Genomic DNA, 21,409 nt, shown 5'->3' on the forward strand with positions numbered 1-21,409 from the left:
AGTGTCCTTAAGCCCCTGGAGAAGAGCGCTTTCATCCTTCACCCACATTTCTTTTTCCATCCTTCCAACCCCACCCCCAAGAAACAAACTGTTCAATTCAAGCTGCAACGAGAATCTGCTTCAAATTAATTACAGTTTTCTCTTTCCCCCCTTAAAGGAAACCACAATGAACGTTAGTACTTGCAACACAGAAAGCAGTGTCATTGTGCCAAGTGTCATAAAAGTCAAGATAGAATACAATTTATTTTAATATTTATTCTGTTATATGTACATAACTAAAAATAGAAAAATAAAACCAAACTGAATCTTATAAAACATAAACTGTTTACACTAAGATGGTCTAAATTAGGTTTGCATGAAAGTCCAACATAGAAAAGCAGCCCAGGCATACTGCTATTTATTCTTCAAATGTATTCTACTTCTAGCAATATTTACAGAAAGATGCAGTGAGAGGAACAATTCTTCAGGACTGTACCACACAAAATGCTTTTACAGACAAACATTGCTGCTGTGAACCAGGCTGAGAACAAATGCACACTTTCACATTTGCAGGTATGATTCACACAAATAGTTCAAATGACAGATTGTTTGTTTGAGCAGCTCCAGTTTCAGTCTCCAGTTGTATAGGAGATTGGAAGGTGTCATCCAGAAAGGGTGACGCTGCAAAGATTTGTCACAAAAAAGCTGAGTTATTTCTGAATCTGAAAAAAAAAGAAAAAAAATCGGCAATGTTTTCTCATCAGGCTGTATCCTAATAGTCCAGTCCAGCGAGTCACCAGCTGAATTATTGTAGTTAATTCTTCTTGATTCCTGTTTCGCTTCCACAGTGAAAAAACCTCTCTCTGTGTCACTAACTGGCTGTACTGTTTCAATTACAGAAAAAAAAAAAAAACACAAACACAACCCACACACCACAACAGAAAGGAAGAAAAACAAAAAACTCAAAAAAGAGAACAAAAGAAAATGCAGTTTTGTATAGAAAATAGAATATAACTATGCCCAGGCTTGCTGGTTAAGGGGAGGGACAAGAAAAAAAAGCACTCCTAAATCTATTATTTACCTCCCCCTTTCCCCACTTACTCCATGTTTTGTCTGATGCTGTGTACCCAAATTTCTAGAAAACAGCAAAGAAGAAAGCCTTTAAATGAGATTATCCCTGAGAGTCTTACAGAAATCAAGCTAACATTATCCCCATTATACCTTAAAAACTAAGATACTTAAAAAGAAGTTAAAAAAATTAACCAACTAAAGAGACCTAGTGTTCCAAAACACAAAGCATAAAACTAATCACTAAAAGCAAAGAAAAACATGTCCCAATCTGGACAAAAGTCTATAATTTACCAATCTGATAAACTAAATTTAATTTCCAATTTGGAATTAAAATGAAACTAGGTCTTTTTTTAATGGCAGCTAAAAATGTGTGTAGACTGGAGTACTTTTTAAAGCCAACTGAATTAGAAAGTTACTTTTATCCTATGGGAGAACAGGTCTGAAGAACAAGCAAGTTACTGTGTTCACTAGAACGAGGGCTCAGTGGGGGGAAAATATGTAACAAACATGGTGATTTAAAACTGGCCATTTAAAAAAAAAACTACAACACAAGATGCTATGGTCTGCAGACAAGAACATCACTTCTCTTATCTGGTGAGATGTGAATGCAAAATGGCTTGTTGTACAGCTTAAGTAAGTAAACCCCACTACGGCTCAGCTGTCACACACAGGCTCTCTGTGCCCAGGCCCACCACAGGACCACAGCTGATTTCCACCACTTAACAGGTCCTTCAGTCCCCCTCCACGTCCGAGTCGGCGTACTTGAGCTCACACTTGACATCAAAGGGCTTGTCCTTCACCTCTCGGGCTGCCTGCAGATCCTCGGGCTGCAGCTGCCCGTTCCCGCAGTCGGGCTCTGTCTCATAGCCAGTGTCATGCGCTGGCTTCGGCTGCTCCCCACTCTGGTGGCTGACGCTGCCCTGCTCCACCAGCGTCTCCTTCACACTTTGCTCACAATCAGAAAAATCTGACTTGGTTTTCTTCTTACCAAGCAGCATGACAGAGCGAAATTTCAAGCACTGCCCTGGCAAGTACCCTTTGTAACAGTTGTAGGAGAGCAGGCACAAGAAGAGAATAAAAAAGAAGAGGAAGAGGAACATCAACAGGAAGTTATCATTTGACTTGAGGAACATTGTCTTTTCCGGGACTGCGTCAGGAATGGAATTGAAGACCTCTGTGTTGGAGGCAGCACTTGTTAAGACAGGACCAAAGGGCTTTGTTACTACCCTTGCTGTTGTTACTGGTACCATATGAGTGGTAGAGGTGTGAGCGGTAGACCCCTCGGTTGATACCGCTGACACTTTTGGCACATCACTATTACCTTCTGTTGGTGCAGCTGCCATGGTAGGGCCCACCGTGGTGTGCTGGTTCTTTCTCAGTTCCAAAACATGCTTAGCCAACACTTGAGAGAATTTCTTATTCTTCACTTTTTCTTCTGACAAACACTGATAAACACCACTGTCTCCTTCTGATAAATTGAAGATGAGCAGCGCCTTTTCCAGCAGACGGTACTTGGGACTCTCCACTCTCAGCACGTCGTCTTTGAACTTCCAAACTACCTGTGCCAGATTGGACTTTTGAGAACACTTGAGTTCTGCTGTGCTCCCATGCTTGAACGTATGCTGTAGGGAATTCTCTCTTACTTTATCTGGAACATCAAAATAAATGTGCTGAGTATCAGCAATGATTCCCATTTGCTCTAATCCATACAGATTTACATGACTGCTACAATCTTAATGGAAACATAAGGATTACAGCATTCAGATTACCTCACAAGACCAAGATGACAGCATGCAAGAATCTCAGTGAAATACCAAGCTGTAGTTCCATGCAAGATATCAAGACAGACTAAGAGATACGACACCTCAAACTCTAAGAAAGCCTCCACTTCTAGACAAAAAGACCTAGCTGATCTGCAATGGAGTGTGCGTCTGAGAGGAGGCATGAGACAATATGCTGAACTTGTTAACACTTCATATGCAATTAGTACATTTTAAGTAAATCAACAACTACAAAATATGCAAGAATAAACTGAACAAAGTGCTGTTACTCAAAACTCTCTTCTAAGAAAATTTATGTCAGCACTTCCAGCACACGCACAATGCAGCACCATAAATTAGCAAAAAAACTAACAAGCAAAGCTCTCATGGTGGTCCATGTTTTCTTTGCTTGTATTAGAAATTAAAACGCAGTAAATCAAACTCTTAAAAGGTTTGTTTACTGCAGCACACATCTCCTGTAACACTACTTTTGTTTAAGATCTCCTTGATCTGGTGGCAGCACCACACACTATAAAAAAAGGACCTGTGGTCACTTGCCTTAAAGCATTATGGAGGGTACTTCAGTTGCTCTGTGTCATGTGCCAAGTACCCCCTTCACCATACAACCAGGGTTTTTTACGATCATTTAAACTGATCCAGCAGCAAAAACCAAGCACTTAGCAAGGCTCAGAGTACAATGTCAAATGCTGTATCACAGAGACAGAGGCCTCTGAAGTAGAAGTACTTGGGGTAAATACTGCTTCCAGCTGCATGTCACCATTGACATGCCCCCAGTCATTTCAGGGCTTTGTGCACTGCACACCAAAATGTATAGAAACAGATGTTTTCAGACAATATGCAGGCTGTACAGATGCTCAAATATTCAAAAGCCGAATCTCATACCTATTAAAATATAAATGAATGTCCAAATAAAAAAAAAAAAAAAAAAACAACAAGCCAAACTAAACACAATTCTTTCACTACTCCACATGTGAAACAGCTCCTCAAAGACTAACTCACCAGAACAAGAAGATGCATCTCCACTTATGTTCTGAATCCAGTTCCTGTAAAAGGAAGTCCAAGTATTACAACTTCAAATCTTGTTTCCTACAGCCTGCTCGTCCTACGTAAGGTTCATCTTATCTTAATAGCATAAGCATATAGATGGATAGGAAAAAAGTCTGTACTTGAAAATATGTATTCACAGATAAGGAAAAGGCCAGTTATGAGTAAGGGGCAATATCTATTATAACTGCAAGATAATCAAAGGCTACCATTACCTTTCAGTTTCACTTTCTTTAAACACATCAATGCAGGAAGCATCAAGGGGTTTCCAAGCACAGTAAGGATCCCTTGCTAAAACACAGTCAACGCAAGTGGTGTACTTGTCACAGAATGCCACTGGAGACTGAACCACACCAGAATTTGAACCAGCATAGAGGTATCTTCTGCCCTAAAAATTAAAAACCAACACACAACAAAAAAAAAACCCATAGCCAATCAATTTCTCAAAGCTGAGCAATCCAACTCATTAAACAATTTAAAAATATTAAAACTAAAGAGTTGCATGCATGCAGCTGTATTTGTAAATACCGCAGCATGAGAATATGCATTTTGATTAGCTTGCATTTCTAGAGCAGAAAGGAAACTTGCCCTGATAATATTCAGCAATGCTGGAAGTGTAAGAAGAAAAAAAAAAGAACAAAAAACTGAAACAGACAGTTGATGAGAATGGAAAGTAACTATGCCTACCCGTGGCTTTATCATTAATTTTTCCACACACACGAATACACGGACAACCCTTGCACATGGCAAGGCAAGCCTGTGATGATGACAAGACAGCAGCAAGCACACACAGGCTTGAACAGGCAAGGGTTGTCTTATGTGGGACCTGCTCCTGGTGAACCCAAAGCAGCCCTACTGCCTTTGGCTCTTCTACCAGTCAGGTCTCTGCAGCCATATCAGCATCAGCATAACAAGAGTCAAATGCAGCTGCCTACTTGCTACTCAAGGAGGAACACTGCAGAGTATTGGAAGGAAATAGCACCAGCATGACATTCGCTGAAGAAGGCAGCAGATGAGTGCTAGATGGAGGCAGATGTTGGGTTCCCAGAGCTATAAAACCCCAGGAAGAGCAGAGGTCCTGCCAGGAGCTCTCACATGCTCAGCTGATGTGGCTGGGGGCACTGCCAGTGGCAGCCATGGGAGATTTAAACGGCCCTAGGGAACGTGAGCAACCAGAAGTGCTGCGACCAGGTCAGGGACCTGCATCCTGCTTGTAGGCCAACAGCCCAGGGAAGTGCTCCAGGTTGTTGCCAAAACAGTGGGCACTTGCTTAAAAGCTAAAACCAGTGTTCCTATGGAGAAAGCCCTTGAGAATTCCGATGTATACACTCAGACAGACCTGGCCACGAAGGATACCTCAGTGCAGGCGGTAGGTTGCAGTGAGTGCCCAGACCCTTCTCCTGGTGCAGGTAAGTACCTGCAAAAGGTGTGCTGCAGGCTGAGGATCTGTTACGCCCAGTGGTCAAGCTGCAAGAAGCGGCTGTAAGGCTACACAGCATTATAGGAACCAAAACAGAGAGATACAGGGGTTTTCCTGCAGTGGACACAACTGAGGAAGAGGCACCTTGGACCCTAGTGACCCAAAAAGGCAGGATGCAGCAGGACTCTGACACAACACTTACCTCAAACATCCCTCTCATGAAAGGCAGGCAGCTGCCTTATTTTTCACTCATCTCTTTCAAAGCTGAGAGAAACCAATGACTAAAAGGCACACTGGAAATTTACACAATATTATGCAAAGCCTCAAGAAAGGGGCCTATGCTCTAACCCAAGACCACCAGTGACTGCCCCTCAAGTCCTTTTTTGAGGACACACCCCACCTTGGCAGTGGCGTTTCCTTCATCCTAAGCAGAACACTAAGTGCATTTGTCAGTGCCCTCCCACAGCTGTCATGGCAAATGAGTTGGATCCAAACAGAGTGGCTTTTCCTGTACTGCAGCCACATGGAGTTTGGCTTGTAGAAAAGTAATCAGGGGTCATGACTGCAGTCAGACTGCTTGACTCCAGCAGGATGAACATGGTCACAAAGTGATGGGCATACATCCCAGGAAGATTTCTAGTAGAGAAGCATTCTTCAGAAAACTCATGTTTGTGGTGCAAAGTTTTGCTCTTGACAACAGAAACAGCCTCAATAAAACAACTGACAGGGTATGTATGGGTTGCCCAGGGAGGTGGTTGAGGCCCCATCCCTGGGGGGTCTTTAAGGCCAGGCAGGATGAGGCTCTAGACAGCCTGATCTAGTGGAAGGTGTCCCTGCTCATGGCAGAGGGGTTGGAACTGGGTGATCCTTGTGGTCCCTTCCAACCCTGACAGATTCTGATCTGTTTTAGCAGAGGACTTAGTAGTGTTGGCTTAATGGTTGGACTTGATGATCTTACAGGTCTCTTCCAACCTAAAGGATTCTATGATTTTATGATTCTATGTAAGAGCTAAATTTAGGTTTGGAGCTTACTGGCATTCTTTCACTAAGAAAATAAGGAGGTTTTGCCATAAGAGCTCAGAACAGGTTAGTCTCTTTAATGCAACAAGCATAAGGAAGTCTGTCTTAAAATTAAGCTAACGAATAATGTATTCCAACTAACAACAGTGTCTAGAGGAAGCTACAAGACCAAGCACAAATCAGTTTGAAACTACCTCATTTATGAAGTGTGCAGATAGCTTCCAAGGAAACTCTTGACACTAGAAGATGAAAGGGAAACTGGATCAAAGAAGAATCTGCTAGCAGTGCTGGAAGATGGACTTCGAAAGAGAACCAAACTTCAGAGACATACATTCAAATACAGTCTTTCATACTCAAATTTACCTTAAGTTAGTGTTGGACTATGCAGCAGTGCCCACAGAAGGAGGTCTGCAGTGTTGGAGGCTTTCTAGGAGTAGCCTCCCACTCTGCTGGAAAGCTCCAAAAACGTACCAAACGATGTTCATCTAACATCCAAGCCAACGGTGCAACATTGTGCATGGATTGTAGTGTTTTGGCGTGGCTCTCAGCTGGTACATCCAACAAGTTCAGAGAACATGAAACAAGCTGAACAGACCATTTTTAAAATTCCAGAAACACCTTTCAGTCAAGCAAGAGTTAGGAGGATCTACTACAGTAGGTTCATCTCACTCTGCCCATCACCCTCCAAACAAGGTGAAAGGCCTGGAAACTACTGCAATGTGTTCAGAAGGGACTCTGACTCCAGGGAGATCTTAAGCCCACCACCAGGGTACAAACTATTAGATTCCTGTGGTTAATCCATGACTGTGGAATGACACTACACATATCACAATACCAATTCTGTGAAGGACTCACTAGCAACTGACTGTGATTGTTACTGTGATGCCCAAGGAGATAGAAACTTGTGCTTTCATGCTGGGGAACAAAAGTAATCCCTGCTTGGGTGGTACTGCAACCATACAGCTTTCATTACCCTGGCACCTGACCCTAACTCCTCATTGCTGAAACCGACTGCTACTATTATGGGAATGTACTGGGCAGCACTGCTTCAGTTCTGGATCTTAGTTTTACATGTCAGAAGTTATTCTAGCAATATGGAGATTTCCCTTTGCAAAGACAGAAGTTATTACTTCCCACAGTGCCATGCAGGAAGCAGTGTTTTCTTTCAATCAGTCCTAAGCTTTCAGAGTTTTTCTGTGAAAATACAGCATGCCTCCCTATGCCATTTCTCACACTGCCCCCTTTCAGGGTGTTCTTGAGGAACTAAGAATGTGGCTTCTGCTAGATCCAGAGCAAATAAACTCAGTGCCATCATTTCTACACTAGCCTTGGCTACCATATGTGTGCTCAAAACTGCTAGATCATTTGTCTTTGATATCAGGCTGTAATGTCTATCCTTTCCCTTTCACTCCCCAGAAATGGGGGAATCATGATTAAGCCAGTGTAGAAAGGATCCCACAATTTACACACCATTAGAAGAATGGGCATTTGCGTATTTATTAGAAAAAGTCATCTGTCACTATCTTCTATCACAGGGCAAATCCTGAAATCTCCTGTCAAAGCAAGGCATTTGAAGCTCTCTTTGCAAATAAAGCAGAAGTAACCAGTAGTCATTTTTCATACAGATATATCTCCACACTATCTAAACACACATACATGTAGTAAGGTGCCAGTGTAATGCATCATACAAAAATAATAAACATCTTTACTGAAATCTATGAGTACAAATTTTTAATCACTGGTTTTCAATAGTCTATCAAACATATGCTCTGTCCTCAAGACTTCCATTATCTTCATGAAAGGACAAATAAGTGTGCAAGATGAACTTAAAACAATTACAGCATAAAGCTCTCTTCAACAGAGTTGCTCATGTTGACAATACAAATTTTATTAAATGTCACACAAAAATAAAAGCTGTTTCTAAGATAACTCGGCAGCATTCCTAGATCCCTAGCTGCAGAGTATTTATCGATCACTAAGTAGCTACTGAATGCCAGTATTACTACCAGAAACTTCAGAAGAGTGACTCTTCCTTTAAGAAATCCTAAAATTTCACCAGTTGAAGGGTCTGATTCTACAAGCCACCACATAGGTTAATAATTTCATAGACATTCACAGATCTGCTGGTCTCGAGGTACTAGGGCCAGAAGCCTAACTAGTGTACAACATACACACAGCAATCATCCTCCTACTGTCCCAAAGCCACTCCAGGATTAAACTGAGTGACCTATTAATATTGGAGAACAACCACTGGGGTTGGAGCCTGTGCAAGGCTTGTGTCTGCACATGAGAGCTGCAGCTGGCAAGGGTCCTCATCCCCAGCCACACCAACACGACTGCACTCATCCAGCATGCAGGAGCCTGTGAGATTTGTGACAGCAGAAACCAATTAGTTACACAGTTACGAGTCTCTCTGCTAGATAAGAATGTTCTCTAAGGTGTATTTCATCAGAAAAGATATACACCACTTCTCTGATAAACCCCTGAGGACTGTGCTTCACAGATTTGCAGTGCCCGCAAAGGGGTCGGGATTTCTACACTATTCCTAAGCTGAAAACTGGTACCTTAAAACACATTACAGCTTTCAGCTTCTGCACATGGAATCCAAATGAAGACCTACACACCTGTGCCCTCTACCAGCACCTTCCCCTTATCAACATACCTTCAGAAGCTTGCCACCTACCAAGCACACTGAAATGCAGCAAACAACACGTGATACTGCTGTAGCACAAGGACTGATGCAGCCTTTGGTTCTGTGCAGTGACAGCCTTCCTTCATCACAACAACATGACACTAAAAAGTTTTGTGGAAGAGCAAAATGAGACGATTGTTGTGATGCTTACAGCACTTACTTTTTTGGATGAGAGTAAAAGAGTCTGGACTGGCTCAAAATTTGGAAAAAGCTGTGTTTCTTCAATAATATGCATTCCATTTTCATAGCTGATAGCTTTGTGTAGAGCTCCTCGATCTGAAACAAGAAAGCAATCGTTCTTAAAATAAAAGGGCAGGAAAAAAAACTGTACAGCTGCTATAAGTTGTCTCAATAACCTGCTTGCTGTTCAGATGAAGTCTTTACACAACTCTGTGCCAATGGCAACCATTATACCTGTGATCATAAGTAGCTCTGAGAAAGAAATAACATTTTGGGACAAGAATGACCACTTAGGGACTGTTTTGTGTGGTTTTGCTGCACTCACTGCAGTTTTGCAGTTCTTTTCCTGCAATACTTTTTCAAAGCACTTAAGAACCTCCACTTACTCACCATGGCCCCCTTACTTCTGGAAACACCCCCTGGTGTAAAAGCACTGTAAATATGGAGATCTCAAGAGCTTCTCTTAGAACATATTTCAGCCTAAAGAATCAGTGCATCAATTAAAGACAAATGTTTTGCAGAACTCACCTGTACTGATGAACATAACATCATACATGGTCCCATTGAGTGCTCTGACTCTGTCTACTACAATCTGGGTATACTTCACATCTCGTTTTAATAGTCGAGGTCTGTCTCCCATTGGAGTCACAGAGTCATCCATTAAAGGATGATCCTTAACAAACTGCAATGTTTTGTCTGGCAGATTTAGAGAACTCATGTAGTTTGATGCTCTGGCTTCATTGTTTATACACTATCAAGGAGGAGAACAAACAAAAGGAAAGAGATAAGCAAATCACTTACACAAATTACTTACCCAAAATAGAGACAGTTAACAGCACCTACATGCATTTTCTTCTCTGTTTATTTTGGCCAGTAAGCACACCTTTACATTATATTAGTTCTACCGAGGCCTCATAGCACTTTGGCTTCTTGGATGTACTAATCCCTGAGCTTCACACTGCATTTTTGTTTAGGCCCAAATACATTTTAGGAAAATACTATTTTCTGGACTCTCATGCTTCCTAACAGCTTTTAACTATTACCTCATTCAACTGCATCAACTGATGCATAACAAAGTAAAAAATGTGTGGAAGAGACTGAACACTATGAACATAGTAATTTGCTGAGCAACGCACTGCGCTGCATACTCGCTGAACCTATTGGGAGAATGCAACAATTGCTACACTTCTGTTCACCTGAACCAAAAAGTATTTGATGTTGCTTAGTGTATACCAACACCTATTTCACCACTATAAAAAATAGTAGCAAAAAATAATGAAAATACAAAACCAGCAAGTAAATCAATTATAAATTTAAAAAGATGTTAGATTCCTAGAAACAAAGTTCAGAATAAATCACTTGCTTGTTTTTCTGCAAATTCATTACAACAAAAAGTATACAGATCAGGCAAAGGAAAATCAAGCTTTAGTAGCTTCCCTAGTGTTTTCTAGTTTCTTTACTCCTGAACACTAAAAACAGACTAGTCATCAGACCCAAGATTAAAAACTTACGGCACCAGGTCGAGGATTAGGAATTTCCCCATTGTATCGTACCCACTTTGTATGAGACTGCTCTACTGTAGCACTCTGCATGTATTTTCCTTTTGAGAAAACTTCTTCCACAGTAGACAGATTGTATGCACATACTGCTGATAGCCCCACATTATTCCTAAAAGTTCAGGAAGGATAAAAAGAAAGTCATAGGAGTAATTATTACTTGGTTGTAGTAACCATCTAAGGTAAGTACTTATTCAGAAAAAGGCTGCACTATACTTACAGTTGTGGGGTGAAGACTCCATAGATCACCGGTTCCTTTAAAGTTGGAGACTTGAGAATAAAAACATCATTGATAATATTGAAAATTAAATTCTTATCAGGGATGGTACAAATCAATCTGGCCTTGAGAAAGGAAGTCCATTTTTTCTGTAAGGTCCTTAAGCCTCCTTGGTCCCTCTTTTGATATTAAAAAAAAAGAAAGGTGTTTGTGAGGACAGTTAACAGAATTTTTGCATTTAAAGTACCACTGCTATACAACATTATATTACTGAGCCCTGTTATTTTCTAACATTTCATCTAGAGCAACAGCAATAAATTGTTAACATATTCACAAACAGGAAAGTGAGGAAGCCACAGGAAAATCAGTTGATCCACAAAAACTAATGCAGAATGGTTTCTATTAACACACAGAGGTAAGATGAGATATGAGACTTACAAAAGAATCCTACTTCAGCAACACTTGAAAAAGCGATATAAACAACGTAGCCTTAGAAAAAAATTGCTTATTAGAACAAATAAAATAAGTATGGAAGTGTTATACTGTCCCTTAAGACAAATAAGTAACATTATATTGGTTCTGTGACATCTAAACTGTGATTTTAATTCTAATGCTGCAATATGCATTTAAACTTGCCTGACATAATTTCTTAAGGAGAAACGCAGCAATGGATTAATCCTGAAAGCAGCTACCACCTTTTCTAAGGATTTTCAGTACCAAGGCTTAAAGTAAAGTAACATAAAATACATTGACTAGAAATCTTTCAAAATAGTTGATACTCAAGCTGTAGCCCTGTTACTTCTCTTCAAAAAGCAAGGCATGTTTCAACAATACTAATGTTTCCCATTCATCATCCAATGCTGCTATGCAAAGTATTAAAGGAAATATGCAAAATTTTTGGAAGCAAGCATAAATGCTTGTAGATTTGCAAGCTGCCACTGATTCCTGTTTCAAATGAACAGCAGCCATAAATACTGCCCTTTCTAAAGGATGCACAAGCTGTCAGTGGGCTGAGGGCCATAATAATAAGCCCTTATGTTAACCTGCCTCCAGCTGCTTGTTTAATGGAAATCTCAAGGGCACTATCTTGTTATTGATGTTTTTACTTCCATGTTTAAACATAAAACAGTAGAGTCAAAATAAAACATTTCAACCTCATCAGAATGAAACGGCTAGATAAATTTCCTGTTGGAATAAAAAAATCCTGAGGAAATTGATACATTCCACTGAAAAAACTTTTTTTAAACCAATATATTCTACTGAAAAGTAGTCTTTCATCACCAAGATTTTTAACCAACACTCCCGAATACATACTTTAATCAGCTTAACACAGTGAGGTTTAAGCACTGCAAGTGTGACAGAATCAGGCTGTAGTGACCATTTTCTCTGCGGCTCTGGCAGCTGTAACAGCTTCATGGAACTCCCATCAGCTACAGCACAGTCAAGAGCTATTCTGCTGTGGACAAAGCTGCAGTTTTGTTTGTATACAGCTGCTTGAAACTAACTTGACAAATACCCTATCTGCTCAGCTCCAATCAAAGTCAGTTCTTCCCAGGGAGCTGTACTTAAAGTAGTTTTTTTTTAAAAAAATAAAGCAAGCCAGGGAAGACACTTCTGTTACTGAGGTTTTGTGACAGTTTGTTTTTTTCTTCACAGAGGTGGGCAGAATCTTCAAATGTACTGGATCTCATCACTGTGCAAAATTTAATCAAGTATTTGATCCCAAAGCAACAGTTAGGCTTTTTCAGTTCTGAAGAACTGATTGAAATTGCCGATTCATTGAGACTCACTAAGTCTAACTCACTTCCACTTAGTTGGCACTAAAGCCACAATAATAAATCCTTTTTAACACAATCACAGACAAAATTCTAGTTGCCTTAGTAAAGGTAAATTAAACTATGTCCCACCTTGCACACTCTAGCTACTCTTGGAATCATTAGTTTTCCAACAAATTCATACTCCACAGACACCTCGGTGAAAAAGAAGTATATCTTGTCATCTTCTCCATCTGTGCTGTTTTGTTCTGCTCTTACCACATCAGCAAAAACAAAGCTGGGCTCTGAAAATACAAAGAGAATAATTTATATCATATGTTGGACTACTAACATGATGCCCTCGAAGACCCTCTCGGAGTCCTCTGTTGCCCAGACCTCACACTGCATTTTTGTGCTCTGCAGTCACTGACCTGCCTACACAGTTTGCTGTTCATAATATGAATAGCATTTCTAAAAAAAAAAAAAAAAAAAATAGAGAGAGAGGATGAAAAGCAAAGCCACAAAACGTATTTGAAAGTACTAAGATACTTGAGAAATCCCTATTGTCTGATACCTCATTATTTTAACATTCTTCAGTCCACACTTAAGTGTGGTTGTCTAATGAGCCTGGAGAGGTACCCTGCCTTGCCTACTCTCCTGTATGTCAGTTATTAGCTGAAAATGACTGTATCGTTATTATGAAACTCAGTATCCTGTACTTTTTGGACATAATGCATCTTTTGGAATATCATCAGGAACCATGACCAGCACAACTGGAAAACCTATTAAGAGGCCAAAACCATTCTCTTCCCTACTCTTCCATAACTATGCTGCATTACTGCAAGGATGAACAGGCAGATACAAAATCAACGGTAGCTCTTTAATGTAAAGTTGAAGTCTGTATGTCTTGAGGCCGGTTTTATTGACAATGCTGATAAAACCCCCAAAATTCCAAAACAAAATCTCTTTTTGGCACATGAAGGCACACTCACACGTCAGCATATGTCAGAATAACAAAATCTGTACTCTTTCAGATATTAGACGACTGTCTTGTATGCCAGCTAAGACACTGAAGAAGGAATAACAATTTCATTGGGCCAGTTCTCATGCCCACTTACCATTAAGCCAAGGTATTGCATACTCTGTCCTCAGAGGGCTCTGATGAGAATGCCTTGAAATGATAGGTTCACTTCCCAAGAAATTGTAAGAAGTCCCAGAATAAAGCTCCTCATCTGTAACACAAACCCAAGTATTTTAGACTTATGCACTGAATACCAAAAAGAGTACATAAATATTTCAGACTACATAAGCTTAAACTTTGCACAAGAAAAGATAAACCAGGATTTCCTCTAAACTGCCCCAGACATGTCTTCCATGTTTACATTTCTGCTGACAATTCTCAAGCATAACACTTCCACGCTTGGGTTTATTATTGCTCTAAGAGAATCAACTGGCTAAAGTCAGCACTGTTTTTATGGTACTTTAACACATGACATGTAAGCCTACTGTTTATGTACACACATGAAATTTTGCTTAAGAAATGCCACAAAAACTTTGGTACCTATTTTACTCGCTTTCTATGCCACAATTATTCCAACACAGCTTCTAAGAATTCAGGCAACAACACAGGGAGTGTGTTCTTTTCTTTCTCATTCCCTATTGTGTGTTACTTGGAGCTTCTTTTCTATGATCTTGTGTCACTAGGGTACAGCTATGAACTGTGGTTTCATCACATCAAGATTCAGTGGTGTCTGACCATGCAGTAATACAGTAATGACCGATACCTCACTCCCCTATTTTGTCTCATGGATATGTCTTCAGGATAGCTAAAAAAATTCTACTTTTAAATTTACTGAAATGACAGTAATTGAAACTACAAAGGTAGTCAGAGTACATTTAGACTACTGTGACTAAGTATGTTAAACACTGGAAAATATAGTTTAAAAATCAGTATTTTAAAAGTTGCTTCTGAAACACCACAGTTTCTTTATTTTAAGAAACATGCTAAGGTTGACTATGTAAGTATTCTAATGTCTACCTAGATTCATAAAAAGGGTGTAAAAATATGGATGCATCTACCATTTTAATATTCAAAGACTGCAGAAAGACAGCAGAAAAGACCTAACATTTTTATACATAATAATGAAGTATGCGAAATCCAACTTACCAACCATAACAGATGTGTAGCTTTGAGCAGGATCAAATGGACATTTGCCCTTACCATCTTCATTTTTACCACCAAGTTCAAATGAAAGCAAATTCTGAAAAAAATTCAAGTTGAAAACCACAAAATAACTGTTAGCACTTTTTCTTTCAACCACTTGACTTGTGCAAAGGTAACTGAAAAACATGCACTGAATAACAGACTATATAATCAAATTCCAGCATCAAAGGCATCTTGTAAGATTATAAAAAGTGTGTTTTTGAAAAATCATATTAAGTCCAGACAGAGAGGAAACATGACCCCTATGATTTGTAAGGGTGAGAGCAGAAAAAACATTAGAAGAAACCCGAAATCCAGACAAACCTCAACAAAGAGCACCCAAAAAAAAAAAAATCCAGACAACAGGAAGGCAGAGAAGTCAAAAGAGCATGCAATTACTGAATGCACAAAAATGGGGAGTTTTTGAAATCAAGAAGGCTTTCTGAAGTGGTTTTCACCACTTTCAAGATTATGTTTAATCTGTGAGACAGGGTATACTTCAAGTAAATTTTAAAAAGCAGAGTACTTTAGCTGCTACTTTATATAGACCTTAAAAAATGAGGGAATGATGATCAGAAGATGACGGAGAACTGTAGCCACAGTACTGGGGAGGTACCCAGTTATACTGTGTAAAGACGACACTGGAAGCTAAGGGCAATGACTTCTGTCAGCATTCCAGAGGTGATGGCAAGGCAGACTTGCAGGCAGTGCAGACAAGAAAGAACAAACAATTACAAGACTTCTCAATTTCAGGATCGTTAAAGGTTGCAGTAAGGAGCATGATACATGAGTCAGGAGCAAAAAAAATTGGAGTTTTGATTTAGCACCAGGACTTCACTCTGATGCATTCAGCACTGTGAAGCTGTGGCATAGCCAGGGGCAGAGACAAGACAAGCAGAGACAAGAATCTGAGAAATTTCAGGGAGATTCAGTAATGAATGGAAGTCGCAAAGAATGCAATTTCAGTTTTCAAAACTGTTTTTATGCTAACATACAATACACAATGAATTACAAAAGCTAAGAAAATCTGTGGTTAAACAAGATGAATCAAAAATTCAGTTAGCACTTTGAAAAAGGAACAGTATGGTATATTTCCATACTCTTATCCTTACTGCAGGACAGTGTAACATGCTCCAGCCTTACAATCAGCACTGAAATTGCAACAGTATTTGGGAATGGAGATTAACTCATTGTCTAAATAAGCTGCTTTTAAGTTATGGTCGTTACTGGGTCAAAATGTAGGCACATTCTTACCAGGTAATCACACGTTGGCTGAAACGCATTAGTTCCACACACATAGAGAAAAGTATCATTCAGCTGTTGCAAGACACGCACATAATTACGACACTCTGTCTGTAACAGAGGATGAGAAAAGGACCAGTCTGATAAACCACAGCTTCCACATTCCAACAAAAATAAACAACTAGAAGGTGTGCTGTCAGCTTGTGTGTTGACGCTACTTGTGCTACACCACACCAGTAAGGCTGGGTGAAACGATCACTGCTGGGACACCATCTCCAGGAGATCCAGTGCTGCAGCATCTGGTTTCCTACAGCCAGTAGTGCACAGCTGCCTCAGCATACCCATCAGGGTAGCATAAGCAAGTGCCATAAGCTCAGCAAGGTGCATCTCAAGTTGCTCTATGAAAGCACAGCCTCCAAAGACACATTCAATCCATGGGAACAACTAGCTGAGCATGGAGTAAGATTCAGACTTAATCATTCCTTGTAAGCCTAGAATGAAACAGTAAGTGATAGTCAAGGTAGCTTCCCAAGAGAGAAACCTCTAATATCATTAGATTATCTACAAAGCTTTATTACTTATATCTGTCCTTTTTTGTTTCTCTGTCCTTGATATCATTTTGCTTTTTTCATGCAAGGAAGCTTCTTAATTCCTTTGGTACTGAAATAGAATGAAGAGCTTGAGCAAAGCCTTGAATAAAGTATACTATATATAATAACCAAGAAAAACAACTCTAAACACCCCATTTAAAGGGAGGGTGGGGGTGCAGGGGTGAGCCATATCCACAACATCACTTAATTGTTGCTGGTACACAGCCAGATACCATGACTGCACTGTAGTAATGACTTAAGCAAGTACAAGCACTGTCCTCACTTTTCCTTCTTATGAGCCACATCAGCTACTTCTGTGAGTGCATGGTGGGTTCAGTCTGGCAGAACACTGGGCGGTAGGGAAGATCTAAACCAGTTTTCTGTCAGATGAGGTCTTCGAACAGATGCATAAATGCTTTTTGCTGGCACTAAATAGCATAGTGGTGATGGGTGGGGGAGAGGACAGCCCATTTTAGTTTAAGAAATGGCAGTATGTGAATGTCATTACCAGTAACCCCAGCTTAACCTGCAGAACACAAATAATACTGAGCGCATCTGGAAGAGGTAAACAGGAAAAAATGACCCTTAAATACCTGCCACATCTTGTACTACAACAATATATTGATGTTTGTCAATGGAAAGAAAGACAGTGAGCTGAGCCAAGGGAGAGAGCGCCCACTCCCACCTCCATGAGCTAGCTTAATGAATTCAGGATGTCTGCCAGGTCTGGATGCAGCACCTAAGGTTCTATAACAACGTGATCCAAAGGGACTGCAGCTTCAGGTGTCAAACCTCTGCAAGTGTAGAACAGGAATGCTTTTTGCATTCACAGAGCTTGCCGACTACCACTTTCAAACCTGTGCTAAAAGCCTGATCATCAGTTTTGCCTAGCAAACCCTCCCTTTACGGTATGACTAAATGAAGTGGCACTGCACAAGGGAAAACATAAACCCACATATGATCAGCCACCTCAAGTAATCTATCTGCACAGAAAGGCAAAATGAGCCGCCAGCCCATGCACTGGCAGCCGAGGTATCCGTGGCTCCCAGAAGCTTGAGGGATCGCAGAGGCTGAGCTGTCTGTGGTGGAGACCAGGCTGCTCAGATGCTGGGGAGCTACTCAAGCAGTCACACCAGCATGCTGCTGCCCCATGGGCACACTCACTGAGCACCACAATAAGCATGTGTCTAGTTAGTGAAAAATGCGCTGGTGGAACAGCACTGGCCTAACAAATAAACAAACCCTATGCTCTACAGCAAAGCAAACCAAATTATCAATTGTTTTGTAAAATCAAACACCAGTGAGGAATTATTGCATTAACAAAACACAACAGTTGCTATGAATTATCTCAGTGAAAGTAGTACCAGGTTATCATTTTAATCAAAAAACTTGTTCAAAAAAAGTACATACCTGTTCTGATTTGCCCTTAACTGCACATTTAGTCCTTTTCTCTTCTGTAACCTTCCAGTGTAACTAAGTGAAAAAAAAACAAGCAACAAAAGGCACATTCAAAGCACTTTAATTCACTACCGGGTCTGAAAATCTTGCAGTAACACATTAAAAAAGAAATCCTAAAACTATCTGTAGTATGGAAGCTATTTTGCAAATAGTTTTCAAAGGGTCAAAACCCATTCGTTCCTGGGAAGATGATGCTTCCAAATGCATGTGCCTCACATGGGGCTAAACCCACCGCTATTATCTTTCGAGTTCATCATGATGTTTCCCCTCAAATTGGTAATGAAGTTGGTACTACCACAGGCAATCAGAGAAATAACAAGTGTAACTGTTAACTGTTTTTCAATTTCATTCACACTTTAATGAAAACACTTCATTGGAGGGGCAAGTAAATAAAAGAAAACTTACTGGACAAATTTATACTATAAGGAGAAGTATAATTTTGGCAGTTACATGAACTTGCAGTTTTAAATGCTGGTGAAATTGCCAACCACCATCTGTGAACATTTTGTTCAGATCAAAAAAATCATAGAAGCATCTTCCACAACATCCTGAGTGGGACTCCATACCCCACCTGAAAGTGTCAGCCTGTGCTGCCCACAGGATGAGAAGCAGGAGCGTAGGAAGGACTAGAAGCAATACAGTGTTGGCAGATTTCTGCATGGGCTAATAGACTCTGAGAAGCCATCATCATCATATCCAGAGAACTCCTTTAAGCCAGCTGGATCAGACCTGTCTGCCCCACCCATAGAGACAGAACAGCAGCTGAAATCAAAAGGACAGGGCACCCACTTCCTTTGAAGCACATCTGCAGCCTGTCACTCCTGAGCAAGTTCCAGTTTTGGTTCTGTTTTGCATTACCTTCCGATTCAGATTATGAGGAGATAGCCCACTCCTGATAATAAAACTGTGTGCAAGAACCACCATTACAGATGACATATCCAAAGTCCCTCCAGTCCAGCATTCTGTTCCCAAGAATAAAATACCTAAGAGACTACTTGTTTATTATATCCAATCTCTTGTTTCCTCCTGTCCTGGTTTGGGGTAAATAGAGCTGGTTCTGCTCAATGATTTTACTTTTTAGCTAAAGGTCTTCTAACTAACTAAGCTTCTTTCTCAAAGCTAACTGCTTTGTGTTAGTATTTTCACAAACTTTTTCACAGGCTTAGCAGTGATAAGACTTCATGTTTGGAATTACTGCCAGGGACCAGACCAAGGACACTGCTAAGCTTGTATCCCACACGGAGGGGGGCAGAGAGCACCCCCCACCTGTGGGGAAAAGCAGAAAGAATAACTGACCCCAGGATTCACCAGTGGGGTGTTCCATCCCACAGCCATCATAGCCAGTAAAGCTGACGGATCAGTAAGGGACAGGCCTTATGTGCCCCCTTCCACTCTTCATCTCTTCCGTCTTCTGCTGCTGGGCTGCTGGCTGCTTCTGCTGCAGTGGAAGGCATCTTAGGAGGACTTCATCCAACCTGCCTTTGATCCTGAGCTGTGTGTTCCTGAACTGAGTTCCAGAACCCATCTCCTGTACCATCTGTGGCTTAGTCCAGCCCGGGACCCTCTCCTTGGGAGCTGCTGCCCAGCTGGGGGTGATGGTGATGTATTGCCATCGGGGGGGAGTTGGATTCAGGACTAACTTTGTATATATTTGTACATAGTCTAATTTATTATCACTATTACTATTATTATTAGTGGTAGTATTAAAACTGTTTTCTTTCCTAATCAACAAGTCTCTCTCCCTTATTCCCTTTCAGGGGTGGGGGGAGGGGTTAACAGAGAGCATCTGTTACGGTTCTGGGGGCTGCCCTGACCCCAAACCACAGCACCTCCTTTCCTCTGATGACATTTTTTACTTTATAGTGTCTTCCAGAAATAACACCAGAGTAGCACACAGAGTATTTTCTCTTTTAGGTACCTTCAACCTAAAGTGCAGTGCCACACATATCAGGAATGAAGTAAAATTTGGAGCATGAATTTTACATGGAAGGTAAGGTATTAAATTGCATACCTCGTGCTGCTTTTCAGCAATATTCACTGAGTTTAATGCAAAGATCACTTCTCTGGCTCCTACATATAGAACATCTTTGTCTTCACTTAACAGCAAGGTTGAATAGTTTGACACTTCTGATTCATGAAAATGTATTAGCTGGACCTCTGTTGAAATGAAAGAAAAACAGCACCACATGAAGAAACACAGCCACTTAGGGTCAACTTCATGGCCCTAACAGCTGTTGAGTATCTCAAAAACAACAGTTAGTTCAGACAACCCAGGCAACAGACTAGAGGTCCCTCAGAAACTTGTTCCAGCAGAAACAGTAGCTCCCAATGTCAAAATGGTCCCTACTTTCTCGATACATTTCAAAAACCTAAGAACTTCCTCTTGTAGTGATCCCTACAGCTCACATCTTCCCTCATGTTTTTCTACCTGTTAATTTCCTTTTTTCTAACCTTCCATTTTACACATCCACTCTGAGGTCCTTCCTCATATTCTCCCTTCCATGTATCCACCTACTGCAGAAAAATCAGGTCGGTCACATCATCTCTCGCAACGACCCAAAAAGAATCTCTCAAAAAAATACTGCAACTTAAAAGACAACACCTCAGTGTATTACCATAGCAGAAAGAAGACACAGAAGCTAAAAAGGAACCATTTACAGAGGGTCAATAAGCTGATTTTGATATGGAGACCAGAGATGAAATGCACATGATAAAGAAATTACATGAAGACATGGAGGGAAAGGCAGTGGAATGAGAAAGCATGCAGACTGAAACAAAAGTGGCTTGGAGAAAAATGACACAAAATGACTAATACAGAAGAGTATTTTTCCTCCATGTACAACCATAATGGAAAAATTACTGAAAGCTTGACAGATGGCATTTTTGCGAGAGACTACACAAACACTAAGTAAGCATGGTTTTTCAAGATACAGGCAGAAAATTTATTCTTGCTCCCAGTTCTAATACTAGAAATTACACATTTTCAACTATAACACTCCAAAAACATTATTTTTAAACCAGATTCTCAAGCATCTAATTTTAAAATCTTTTATCTGGCAGGAATATTTTCACCAAATGAAGTATTTCATAGAAGTCCATGTGTTTATTCTTCCACTGAACTAAATTATCCCTCCTATTCAACGTAGTCTTCCCATGTTTAAACGTAGCCATCTTTAGCAGACAAAGACAGGGAGAAACAGCA

General features: G+C 40.4%; 1 protein-coding gene across 1 annotated transcript in view; it reads right to left on the reverse strand.

Annotated features, from left to right (window-relative positions):
- Positions 1-1,781: 1,781 nt before the first annotated feature.
- The window catches only part of SEMA4D (sema domain, immunoglobulin domain (Ig), transmembrane domain (TM) and short cytoplasmic domain, (semaphorin) 4D), a 20,894-nt gene continuing 1,266 nt past the window's right edge, over positions 1,782-21,409 (reverse strand). Inside the window, exons 2-14 of the mRNA XM_008945474.1 lie at positions 20,219-20,364; positions 18,160-18,222; positions 16,172-16,270; positions 14,882-14,975; positions 13,833-13,946; positions 12,868-13,019; positions 10,964-11,139; positions 10,699-10,855; positions 9,716-9,938; positions 9,168-9,283; positions 4,091-4,263; positions 3,831-3,874; positions 1,782-2,698 (exon numbers count right to left, since the gene is read on the reverse strand). Coding sequence (XP_008943722.1) covers positions 1,782-2,698; positions 3,831-3,874; positions 4,091-4,263; positions 9,168-9,283; positions 9,716-9,938; positions 10,699-10,855; positions 10,964-11,139; positions 12,868-13,019; positions 13,833-13,946; positions 14,882-14,975; positions 16,172-16,270; positions 18,160-18,222; positions 20,219-20,364 — 2,474 coding nt within the window. The remainder of the gene's footprint in view (positions 2,699-3,830; positions 3,875-4,090; positions 4,264-9,167; positions 9,284-9,715; positions 9,939-10,698; positions 10,856-10,963; positions 11,140-12,867; positions 13,020-13,832; positions 13,947-14,881; positions 14,976-16,171; positions 16,271-18,159; positions 18,223-20,218; positions 20,365-21,409) is intronic.

The sequence above is a fragment of the Merops nubicus genome, unplaced genomic scaffold, assembly GCF_000691845.1.
Source record: "Merops nubicus isolate BGI_N331 unplaced genomic scaffold, ASM69184v1 scaffold10360, whole genome shotgun sequence".
In the NCBI taxonomy this organism is placed as follows: domain Eukaryota; kingdom Metazoa; phylum Chordata; class Aves; order Coraciiformes; family Meropidae; genus Merops; species Merops nubicus.